Source organism: Pristiophorus japonicus, chromosome 3 (genome assembly GCF_044704955.1).
Source record: "Pristiophorus japonicus isolate sPriJap1 chromosome 3, sPriJap1.hap1, whole genome shotgun sequence".
Classification (NCBI taxonomy): Eukaryota; Metazoa; Chordata; class Chondrichthyes; family Pristiophoridae; genus Pristiophorus; species Pristiophorus japonicus.
Window position 1 is genome coordinate 286870281 of NC_091979.1, and position 12118 is coordinate 286882398.

At 49.0% G+C, this 12118-nt stretch overlaps 1 protein-coding gene across 1 annotated transcript in view; it reads left to right on the forward strand.

Annotated features, from left to right (window-relative positions):
- Positions 1 to 12118, forward strand: part of LOC139259538 (leucine-rich repeat-containing protein 27-like) — a 135430-nt gene that overhangs the window by 53542 nt on the left and 69770 nt on the right. The window contains exon 3 of the mRNA XM_070875025.1: positions 8402 to 8460. Within this exon, the coding sequence (XP_070731126.1) occupies positions 8402 to 8460 (59 nt within the window). The remainder of the gene's footprint in view (positions 1 to 8401; positions 8461 to 12118) is intronic.

The window sequence follows — 12118 nt, forward strand, 5'->3', positions numbered from 1 at the left end:
CGTTGCAGCCGACTGAATTCCAAACGGGCATCTGTTGTAGATGAACAGTCCCTTGTGCGTGTTGATGCAGGTGAGGCCCTTCGAAGACTCCTCCAGCACCTGCGTCATGTAGGCCGAAGTCAGTTCGAGCTTGGTGAACGTCTTGCCTCCTGCCAGCGTCGCAAATAGGTCGTCTGCCTTAGGTAGCGGGTATTGGTCCTGTAGCGAGAAACGATTAATTGTTACTTTATAATCGCCGCAAATCCTGACCGTGCCATCATTTTTGAGTACTGGAACAATCGGGCTGGCCCACTCACTGAATTCCACTGGGGAGATGATGCACTCGCGTTGCAGTCTGTCCAGCTTGATTTCCACTCTCTCACTCATCATGTGAGGTACTGCTCGCGCCTTGTGGTGAATGGGCCGTGCCTCTGAGACCAAGTGGATCCGCACCTTCGCCCCGGAAAAGTTTCCAATGCCTGGCTCAAAAAGGGAAGGAATTTCTTTAAGAACCTGGGTACATGAGGCCTCATCGACATGTGATAGCGCTCGGATGTCATCCCAGTTCCAGCGGATTTTGCCCAGCCAGCTCCTTCCAATCAGTGTGGGGCCATCACCCGGGACAGCCAGAGTGGCAGTTCGTGCACCGTGCCCTCGTAGGTGACCTTGACCATGGCACTGCCCAGGATAGTGATAAGCTCTTTGGTGTACGTTCTCAGTTTCGTGTGGATGGGGCTCAGGGCTGGTCTGAATGCCTTGTTGCACCACAGTCTCTCAAACATCTTTTTACTCCAAACAGTAGTAGTGATGTTGGGGAGGGTATCAAACAGGAAATTAGGGGTGCATGCAATAAAGGTGCAGCAGTTATAATGGGTGACTTTAATATGCACATAGATTGGGCGTGCCAAACTGGAAGCAATACGGTGGAGGAGGATTTCCTGGAGTGCATAAGGGATGGTTTTCTAGACCAATATGTCGAGGAACCAACTGGGGGGGAGGCCATCTTAGACTGGGTGTTGTGTAATGAGAGAGGATTAATTAGCAATCTCATTGTGCGAGGCCACTTGGGGAAGAGTGACCATAATATGGTGGAATTCTGCATTAGGATGGAGAATGAAACAGTTAATTCAGAGACCATGGTCCAGAACTTAAAGAAGGGTAACTTTGAAGGTATGAGGCGTGAATTGGCTAGGATAGATTGGCGAATGATACTTAAGGGGTTGACTGTGGATGGACAATGGCAGATATTTAGAGACCGCATGGATGAACTACAACAATTGTACATTCCTGTCTGGCGTAAAAATAAAAAAGGGAAGGTAGCTATCAAGGGAAATCAGGGATAGTATTAAAGCCAAGGAGGTGACATACAAATTGGCCAGAAATAGCAGTGAACCCGGGGACTGGGAGAAATTTAGAACTCAGCAGAGGAGCACAAAGGGTTTGATTAGGGCAGGGAAAATGGAGTACGAGAAGAAGCTTGCAGGGAACATTAAGGCGGATTTCAAAAGTTTCTATAGGTATGTAAAGAGAAAAAGGTTAGTAAAGACAAAAGTAGGTCCCCTGCAGTCAGAATCAGGGGAAGTCATAACTGGGAACAAAGAAATGGCAGACCAATTGAACAAGTACTTTGGTTCGGTATTCACTAAGGAGGACACCAACAACCTCCCGGATATAAAAGGGGTCAGAGGGTCTAGTAAGGAAGAGCAACTGAGGGAAATCTTTATTCGTCGGGAAATTGTGTTGGGGAAATTGATGGGATTGAAGGCCGATAAATCCCCAGGGCCTGATGGACTGCATCCCGGAGTACTTAAGGAGGTGGCCTTGGAAATAGTGGATGCATTGACAGTCATTTTCCAACATTCCATTGACTCCGGATCAGTTCCTATCGAGTGGAGGGTAGCCAATGTAACCCCACTTTTTAAAAAAGGAGGGAGAGAGAAAACAGGGAATTATAGACCGGTCAGCCTGACCTCAGTAGTGGGTAAAATGATGGAATCAATTATTAAGGATGTCATAGCAGCACATTTGGAAAGAGGTGACATGATAGGTCCAAGTCAGCATGGATTTGTGAAAGGGAAATCATGCTTGACAAACCTTCTGGAATTTTTTGAGGCTGTTTCCAGGAAAGTGGACAAGCGAGAACCAGTTGATGTGGTATATTTGGACTTTCAGAAGGCTTTCGACAAGGTCCCACACAAGAGATTAATGTGCAAAGTTAAAGCACATGGGATTGGGGGTAGTGTGCTGACGTGGATTGAGAACTGGTTGTCAGACAGGAAGCAAAGAGTAGGAGTAAATGGGTACTTTTCAGAATGGCAGGCAGTGACTAGTGGGGTACCGCATGGTTCTGTGCTGGGGCCCCAGCTGTTTACATTGTACATTAATGATTTAGATGAGGGGATTAATGTAGTATCTCCAAATTTGCGGATGACACTAAGTTGGGTGGCAGTGTGAGCTGCGAGGAGGATGCTATGAGGCTGCAGAGTAACTTGGATAGGTTAGGTGAGTGGGCAAATGCATGGCAGATGAAGTATAATGTGGATAAATGTGAGGTTATCCACTTTGGTGGTAAAACCAGAGAGACAGACTATTATCTGAATGGTGACAGATTAGGAAAAGGGGAGGTGCAACGAGACCTGGGTGTCATGGTACATCAGTCATTGAAGGTGAGCATGCAGGTACAGCAGGCGGTTAAGAAAGCAAATGGCACGTTGGCCTTCATAGCGAAGGGATTTGAGTATTGGGGCAGGGTGTGTTGCTAAAGTTGTACAGGGCCTTGGTGAGGCCACACCTGGAGTATTGTGTACAGTTTTGGTCTCCTAACTTGAGGAAGGGCATTCTTGCTATTGAGGGAGTGCAGCGAAGATTCACCAGACTGATTCCTGGGATGGTGGGACTGACCTATCAAGAAAGACTGGATCAACTGGGCTTGTATTCACTGGAGTTCAGAAAAATGAGAGGGGACCTCATAGAAACGTTTAAAATTCTGACGGGTTTAGACAGGTTAGATGCAGGAAGAATGTTCCCAATGTTGGGGAAGTCCAGAACCAGGGGTCACAGTATAAGGATAAGGGGTAAGCCATTTAGGACCGAGATGAGGAGAAACTTCTTTACCCAGAGAGTGGTGAACCTGTGGAATTCTCTACCACAGAAAGTAGTTGAGGCCAATTCACTAAATATATTCAAAAGGGAGTTAGATGAAGTCCTTTCTACTCGGGGGATCAAGGGGTATGGCGAGAAAGCAGGAAGTGGGTACTGAAGTTGCATGTTCAGCCATGAACTCACTGAATGGCGGTGCAGGCTTGAAGGGCTGAATGGCCTACTCCTGCACCTATTTTCTATGTTTCTATGTTTCTATGGATTGGCTAGCGCCAGTGTCCAGTTCCATGGCTATGGGTAAGCCATTCAATTTTACATTCCGCATTATAGGTGGACATTTCGTCGAAAATGTGTGCACCCCGTGTACTTCAGCATTTGCCTCCTCTCTTTGAGGCTCGAAATTGCTTTGATCCATCTTGGACCAATCTTCCTCTGCCACGTGGTGATTAGCAGGTTTTGCTGAGCTTGCAGCTTGTTTGCAAGCTCGTTGGAGGTGCCCCATTGTTCCACAGCTGTTGCAAACATACCCTTTGAAGCGGCATGAATAGGCTGAATGGAAGCCTCCACAACGCCAACAAGGTGTGAATTGCCTTGCGTTCATCCTTTGTGCGGACTCTGAGTCATCTGGGTCACCTGAGGCCTGCTTGCAGTTGCAGACTCGTGGGTTCTGCCCTGTACATTTCTGTTCGCAAAGTCAGTTCCAGTTAATTTATGAACATTGCTAGCACTTGTGTGCTGAGAGATTTGTTTGGTATTATCACTGGTGGATATAAACGCCTGTGCTATTGCAATGGCCTTACTGAGGGTCGGTGTCTCTACAGTCAAAAGTTTTCGTAGGATGGTCTCGTGGCCAATGCCCAGTACAAAAAAGTCTCTGAGCATTTGCTCGAGGTAGCCATCAAACTCACATTGTCCTGCAAGTCGCCTTAGCTCGGCGACGTAGCTCGCCACTTCCTGACCTTCAGATCGCTGGTACGTGTAGAACCGATACCTCGCCATCAGCACGCTCTCCCTCGGATTAAGATACTCCCGAACCAGTGTACACAGCTCCTCATACGACTTATCTGTGGGTTTCACCGGAGCCAGAAGATTCTTTATGAGGCTGTAGGTCGGTGCCCCGCAGACTGTGAGGAGGACCGCTCTCCTTTTTGCAGCGCTTCCTTCTGCATCCAGCTGGTTGGCTACAAAGTACTGGTCTCGCCGTTCGACATAGGCTTCCCAGTCCTCACCCTCCGAGAACCTCTCCAGGATGCCCACAGTTTGCTGCATCTTTGCGTTGGATTCGTATTCTCATCGGCAGTTATTGTGTTCCTAACACAGATGAGGCTGCACACAGGGTGGTTAAAGTAACAATGACCTCAGTCTTTAATAAGACACTCCAGAGTGAGGAACAGGCCTTAGGGGCCGGCTTATATACAGTGCTCCCAAGGGATGCTGGGATCCCTTGAGACTTCAGGGGATGAGCTCCCTGGTGGTGGAACATGGGAGTGCATGCTTTACAGATATACAACAGACGCCCTGGTGTGGACGACACCCAGATCTGAGCAGGCACAGTGATCGGGCGAGGAACCGATTTTGCCGGCCGATGCTCCGACCCTCGAGCCCGGTTTGGAGACATTTGGTGGTGGCTGGTCAGTTTAAAAAAAATGAAAACTTAAAGAATTTCATTAAACTTCCACTTCCTGAGTTTAAGTATTAAAAAGTTAAGCTTGATGATGCATATTTAATGTGTTCTTGACTCCCTCCAAAACTTTGCATAAAAACAATTGCGTCTTTCTGTGCCGATTTTTTAATGTGCGTTGGTTTTTCTTAAGCACCCAGAAGGTTTTTTGGGAGTGGTCAGATACGCCATCCTCGGAGAAATTTAAATTGACCAAACTTCCATAATTGTGAAAAAGTGGCGCAGACATCAGCTTAAGCAAAAAAAAACTAACCTAAAAATAATCGAAACTATCTGAGTTACGCTGGCGCACAAAGATTGTGGAAACTAGGATTTTAAAATTTCGGTCAAAAAAGCGACGCACGGCAAAAAAGCGGCACAAATCACTGAGGAAAATTGAACACTTTATGTTGAAGCCAGTATATAAATGCAGGTTACAAAATACTGTGGATGCTGGAAATCTGAAATAAAAACAGAAAATGCTGGAAATACTCAGCAGGTCAGGCAGCATCTGTGGAGAGAGAAACAGAGTTAACGTTTCAGGTCGATGACCTTTCAACAAAATGTTCTGATGATAGGCCATCGGCCTGAAACATTGGGCCCAAGTTTCGGCCTCAGTTGTTCCTGATTTTTTGGAGCAACTGGTGTAGAACGGTGTATCTTAGAAATTCAAATTCTCGGCATTTAATTTGTTCCAGTTCTCGTCAGTTAGAACAGTTTCACTTTGGAACAGAATTTCTTTTTCAAAAGGGGGCGTGTCCGGCCACTTACGCCTGTTTTCAAAGTTTCGGCAGTGAAAACTTACTCCAAACTAACTTAGAATGGAGTAAGTGAAGATTTTTGTACGTTCGAAAAAACCTTGTCTCCACTATAGAAAATCAGGCGTAGGTTACAAATCAGGTGTAGGGAATGGGAGGGGGGGGTTTAAAGGAAAGTTTACAAACATTAAACACTTCAGTTTTGCAAATAAAGAGCCATCATCAATAATAAATGATAAAAACATCAATAAATCAACCAATAAATCAATCAAAAAAAATTAATAAGAAATAATTGTTTTTTTAAATCAATAAATAAAACATTTTCTACTTACCGACTGCAGCACCGGGAGCCCTCCAACAGCGTGCTGGGATGCCCCCCCGCCCAGTGTGTCTCTGTCAGTGTCTCTATCTCTCTGTCTGTCTGTCTGTCTGTGTCTCTCACTCTCTGTCTGTCAGTGTCTGTATTTCTGACAGTGAGGGGAGGGGGAGGAGGTAGGCAGAGGGGGAGGGAGGAAAGGGGGAGGGATGGGGGAGAAGGGGGAGGAGAAGGGGAAGGGGGGGAAGAGAACGGGAAGGGGGGAGGAGGAGAAGGGGGGGAGGAGAAGGGGAGGGGGAGGGGGAGGGGAGGGGAAGGAGGGAGAGGAGAAGGGAAGGGGGAGAGGAGAAGGGGAAAGGGGGGGAGAGGAGAAGGGGAAAGAGAAGGGTGGGGAGAAGGGGAAGGAAGGGGGGAGAAGGGGAAGGAAGGGGGGAGAAGGGGAAGGAGGGGGGAGAAGGGGAAGGAGGGGGGAGAAGGGGAAGGAGGGGGGGAAGGGGAAGAAGGGGGGGTAGAAGGGGAAGGAGGGGGGAGAAGGGGAAGGAGAGGGGGGTGGAAGGGGAAGGAGGGGGAAAGGGGAAGAAGCGGGGCAAGGGGGTGGGGAGAAGGGGAAGGAGAAGGGGAAGGAGAGGGGGAGAAGTGGAAGGAGGGGGGAGAAGGGGAAGGAGGGGGGAAGGGGGGGAAGAGAACGGGAAGGGGGGAGGAGAAGGGGAAACGGGGGGAGAGGAGAAGGGGAAAGAGAAGGGTGGGGAGAAGGGAAAGGAAGGTGGGAGAAGGAGAAGGAAGGGGGGAGAAGGGGAAGGAGGGGGGGAGAAGGGGAAGGAGGGGGGGAGAAGGGGAAGGAGGGGGGGAAGGGGAAGGAAGGGGGGAGAAGGGGAAGGAGGGGGGGAGAAGGGGAAGGAGGGGGGGAGAAGGGGAAGGAGGGGGGGAAGGGGAAGAAGGGGGGGTGGAAGGGGAAGGAGGGGGGAGAAGGGGAAGGAGAGGGGGGTGGAAGGGGAAGGAGGGGGGGAAGGGGAAGAAGCGGGGCAAGGGGGTGGGGAGAAGGGGAAGGAGGGGGAGAAGGGGAAGGAGAAGGGGAAGGAGAGGGGGAGAAGGGGAAGGAGAAGGGGAAGGAGAGGGGGAGAAGTGGAAGGAGGGGGGAGAAGGGGAAGGAGGGGGGAGAAGGGGAAGGAGAGAGGGGTGGAAGGGAAGGAGGGGGGGAAGGGGAAAGAAGCGGGGCAAGGGGAAGAAGGGGGGATAGAAGGGGAAGGAGGGGGGAGAAGGGGAAGGAGAGAGGGGTGGAAGGGGAAGGAGGGGGGAAGGGGGAAGAAGCGGGGCAAGGGGGAAGAAGGGGGGTAGAAGGGGAAGGAGGGGGGAGAAGGGGAAGGAGAGGGAGGTGGAAGGGGAAGGAGGGGGGGGAAGTGGAAGGAGGGGGGAAGGGAAGAAGGTGGGGGAAGGATTAGGGGGGGGGACGGAGAAGGCGGGGTTGGGGGTGGGCGGAGGCTGAATGGGCCCGGCCCGGCCGGGCCCAAGACTTCGGGCAGGGCCCGTCCCCAGCACCAGATTCACAGGTTAGGTGGCGTTGGGTCGGGTCAGGTCAGGTCTGGGGTCCGGGGTCGGGAACGCGGGTCAGGTCGGGGGAGCGCAGGTCGGGTCGGGTGGAGCGCGGGTCGGGGGGGCGGAGGGAGGTCGGTTCGGTTCGGGTCGGGGGTGGGGGGGGAAGGGAGGTCAGGTTGGGTCGGGTCCGGTCCGGGTGGGGGGAGTGGAGGTTGGGAGCAAGGTTCGGGTCGGGAGGGAGGTTTGGTTCAGGTCGGGGGAGGGAGGTCAGGTCGGGTGCGGGGGTGGGGTGGGGGAGCACGGGTCGGGTCCAGTCCGGAGGGTCGGGTCCGGTCTGGGGGCCGGGTGGGGGGGGGGCGCAAAGTGGGAGTTGGGTCGGGGTCGGGTCCGGTCTGGGGGCGGGGGGGCGGTGGGGGGGGTCGGTCGGGAGCGTGGGTCGGGTGGGTGGTGGAAGGGAGGTCGGTTCGGTTCGGGTCGGGGGGAGGGAGGGAGGGAGAGGGAGGTCAGGTCGGGTGGTGGAGGGGGGGGAGCGCGGGTCAGATCCAGTCCGAGGGGTCGGGTCGGGTCTAGGGGCGGGGGGGCGGGGGGGAAGTGGGAGTTGAGTCGGGTCGGGAGGAAGCAAGAGCTGGGCGTGGGAGGCAGCCTCAGGCACGCAGCCCCAGTGAGGCCATTCGGCCAGGGCTAGGGGCTGCGTGCTTCGGGCCCCTCCCACACAGTTTTGGGTGCCTGGAGCTACTGCACATGCACGCCCACTGTAGCGCATTTGCAGAGGTCCCGGCACTGTTTTCAACGCAGGGACCTAACTCCACCCCCCTCAGCTCATGCTGTGCCGCGCCCGACTCAAGAGGACCAGCAGGGAGCCGGAGAATCTGTAAGTTTTTTTAGGTGCACATTGTGGCGCAAAAAATGGGCGTCCAGGTCGGGGCGCGGCCCGAAACTTGGGCCCATTAACTTTGTTTCTCCACAGATGCTGCCTGACCTGCTGAGTATTTTCTGCTTTTATTTATTGTTAGAAATGCATGTTGTTGTGTTTTATATTTATTTTGCCTTTTACAGGTGCCTTAAAACATTGCTTCTTGAAGGGAATCCTATCCGAAAGCTGCCAGTGGAGCTTGGTTAGTATGAAATTCTAATTCAACTATTTGATTCAATATTATATTTTTATATCTGTTAATGTAGCAAAAACAAAACTTGACAATTTAAAAAAAATCTAAACTATTCAGCCAAACCAGTCTGTTGGTGAGCCTCCTGTGTAGACAATTTTTCATCCCATGACTAGTTTCAATTTTATTTGCAGTTCACTGGTTACCTATTCATTGGTGTGTATAAAATTAAGTTCTCTTACCCTTCCCTTCTCTGTACTACAACCATTTCTGAGGTCAGAGGTCATGCCTTTGTAATAGTACACTTTCCATGACAGCGACTCAAATTTTTCAATTTAATAGACCACTATGAAGGAATTGACCAATTGTCTCCGTGGCAACAAAGGTTTATTATCTACTTTGTCATTTATTTTCCTCCCTTTCTGTGGAGTATGCTTTTAGTCACCAATCTATGGTGTGTCTAGTGCAGTTAAGTTTGTGAAATTACAGATGCAAACCTCTTGGTTTCTCTCAACAACAAAACACAACGGTAGCCTTACCCATTTGGCCAACCCTTCAATACATCTGAGAGTATGGGCACAACATGAATCTTTAATTGCTGTATGCATATTCTGATTCTAGTTTTCTTTTTGTTTCAACTTTCCTTCCTGTGGTTTAAAAAAATAAATGGCTTTAATCTTTATGTCTTACTGTCCAAATACATGGGAAGTGGCTTCTAAAATCGTGGCCAGATATTGAAACAATCGAGATCTTTATTTTGTATTGAATTATGTGTCCTTGCTGTCTTCCTGTTGTGAACCATGACTCCAATAGCCCCACAGTGATGTGACTGAATGTTCAGCAGAGTGGCAAATTGAATTGTATTAGTTTTCCAATGCTCTACACCTTCATGCTCTTCCAACATCTCTCTCTACTGGACAGGATACAAGAAAAAGTCTATTTTGTCTGATAAGTGAATCTTCTCTCACCCCCAACACCAACCTCTCTCTCACTTTGTTTCAATCATTCCTGTCTTTATTTTTGTCAGTATTAAGTCTAGTTGATCTTCCATGGCATTGCTCCCAGGTAGGCTGGAGGCTGAAATATTGTTGTGATGTTAAGCCTGGTCCCATTTCAAATCAGGGAGTGGAGCACAATGGAGGAGGTGTCTCGGGAATGGATCACATCTGGGAGAGGAGCACAAGGGGCTACTGAGCAGAGCACGGTGGGCAAGGGTGGGGAGCAGAGTGCAGTGGGGAGGGGGCGGGGAATGGAGTGGAGTAGGGAGGAGTTGGGGAGTGGAGTACAGCGGGAGGGGAGTGGGAGTGGAATGTAGAATTTTAAAATTAAAGCTACTGGATCTTGAAAACGTCAGGGCTTACCTGTTTAATAGTGCCAAGGATTCAGCAAACTGTAATGGTAGTTGTTTTGAGAGGAACAAATGGCTGTATGGGGGGGTGGGGGAGGGGGTGTGGGTGGGGAGGGAAGTGGTCGGTGGCAGGGAGTTTTGTTGATCAGGTTAGAAAATAAAATGTCTTTGCAGTACCAGAACATTTTAATGATTGACAGGAAGATTGCCCATTCCGAGTGCATGACCCAACTTCCTGTTTTTAAGGCGCACATCCATCTTATCCAGTGTCGGACTCTGTTGCAAGGGACTGTCTTGTTCTGTATTCTGGGAGTGGCAAGTTATCAAAGTAACATGCAGTGATACTGATGAATTCTGAGGGTGCACTAACTGGTTGAGTCCCTTCATTCAGACAAGATATACAATGTAAGCTGGAAAATGCAGCAGAACTCAAGCCCCAGATGAGAGTGTAGCTTTGTGAAAGGGACCTCTTGGAAGCACTTTAAACATGCAGTGACTGATTTTCTGGTTATTTCCCCCTGAGTTACTTAATGTATTTATAATTGTTCTTTTTTAATTATCTGTATCAAGTGGACTTTTGGGAAGGCAAGGTGATTGTGTATAGCACTGGGGCATTTGGTTGGTTGCATGTGGATTGCTGGTTTCTGATTAGTAGTGATAAATGTTCCTGTCTATCTAATAACAGCCAGATACTTGTGCAATCGAGCATAGAGAATGGAATGGATAAACAATCATTAAATTGTGACAGATGATTTATGATACTGCAGAGACATTTACAATGAAACATGCTGAGCTTGTTTTAATTATATAGCTAGATGGTCATTGCTACTCTGATCTTCTCTCTCTTGCTGCTCCTAAGCTCCAAATACACTATCCAATACATGTGTCTTCCTTCCTGCATTTGCACTGTTAAAATCAAGACTCATTGCATTGTCTTTTATGCTTATTCATTCTTTCTCAGGACCTCAAGACTCCTTGCCTCTGCAGTTTTCCATTCCTCCTAGAATCTGCAGGCTTTTAAGCCCTAAACTTAAAAACACCAAACCACTGCTTCATTTATTAATCTTCTGCTTTACTCTTTTTTTTTAACCTTAGTGATGTTCTGTATTATGGACTTTGACCCCTTATGCTGGTTTCTCAATTCAAATTAAGTGGTAAAATAAGGCACCACAAGCACTCGCTGAAAATAGGCAGACACCTCATTAGCCCATTCGAGTCCAATACAATTTTCAGATACCAATGGGTGGAGCATGCGTGGCATATGCTCCACGCAGTGATGCTTAGAATTGAGCAGCTTAACCTGCAGTCCTTAAAGTGACTGCTGCAGGCTGCTCAGAAAAGGGTAAAGCTTAAGGCTTAAAATAGATTTTTGTGGGATGAGGAGCAAACTTCCCTCTTTTTTTGAGTACGGTCTCTTTAAACTGTTGCGTGGCCCATTCAAATTTTGCACATGCACGGTTTTTACAATACAAAAGCCTATGAGTGGTCTACGCAGGACCTCACAGACACTGCACATCCACGCAGCTTCGAAGGAACATTGGTGAGAAGGAGCATTAACACTGCTCCTGACTCACAAAAATCAATCCCTGCGCCACCCCACCCCCTGCAATTGGCTCCTTTCTTGCACCGCCCCCCCCCCCCCCACCCCCCACCCCTTGACCTAGTTGTATCAGCTGAACTCCACACTGGAGCTGCAGATTTTGGGGCTCCTCCAATTGGTGAACTGCTCGAAATGCACAAGCAGCTTGCCGACTGAATGGTAGTGAGGTCCAACCATGAAAATTGGCCGGGTCTCTCACTGGCGGCATCAAGTGGGCACTGGGCGTCCAACACCCAATGCATGCGAAAACTGAAAATTGGCCCCAGTATATCCTGTCTGCTGGCTGTAAGAACCCTTTCATGAAATGAGTTGGGCAGTCTCAATTTTGGGCCAAAGGGCACTGTCATTCAAAAATACCAGAAGGCTGGTGTGGGGAGTTGAAAAATTCAGTCTGACGCTCTAAAGGTTCCTCCTCCGAGTTTGAGGCTGTAACAGTGGAGAGGGAATTTTACTTGTATGCGGTGTGTACTGTACCAGGCCTGAGAATAACTAGCGCAGACAATGACCAAGTATTTTGAATCTCTAGTACTGACATCTCTCACTTTGATGAATGCTAAATTTCATTCCTCTCCTCCCAAACAAACTGAAATTACTTTCTTTAAAAAATTCTGTTAATGCTATGTACAAGAGTGGGATCATCATGTATGTGTTTTTACATACGCCATTCTTTGGAGAATCAAGATTATTAGTAGGTACTTTTATTGACCTGATTTATTTTCTGA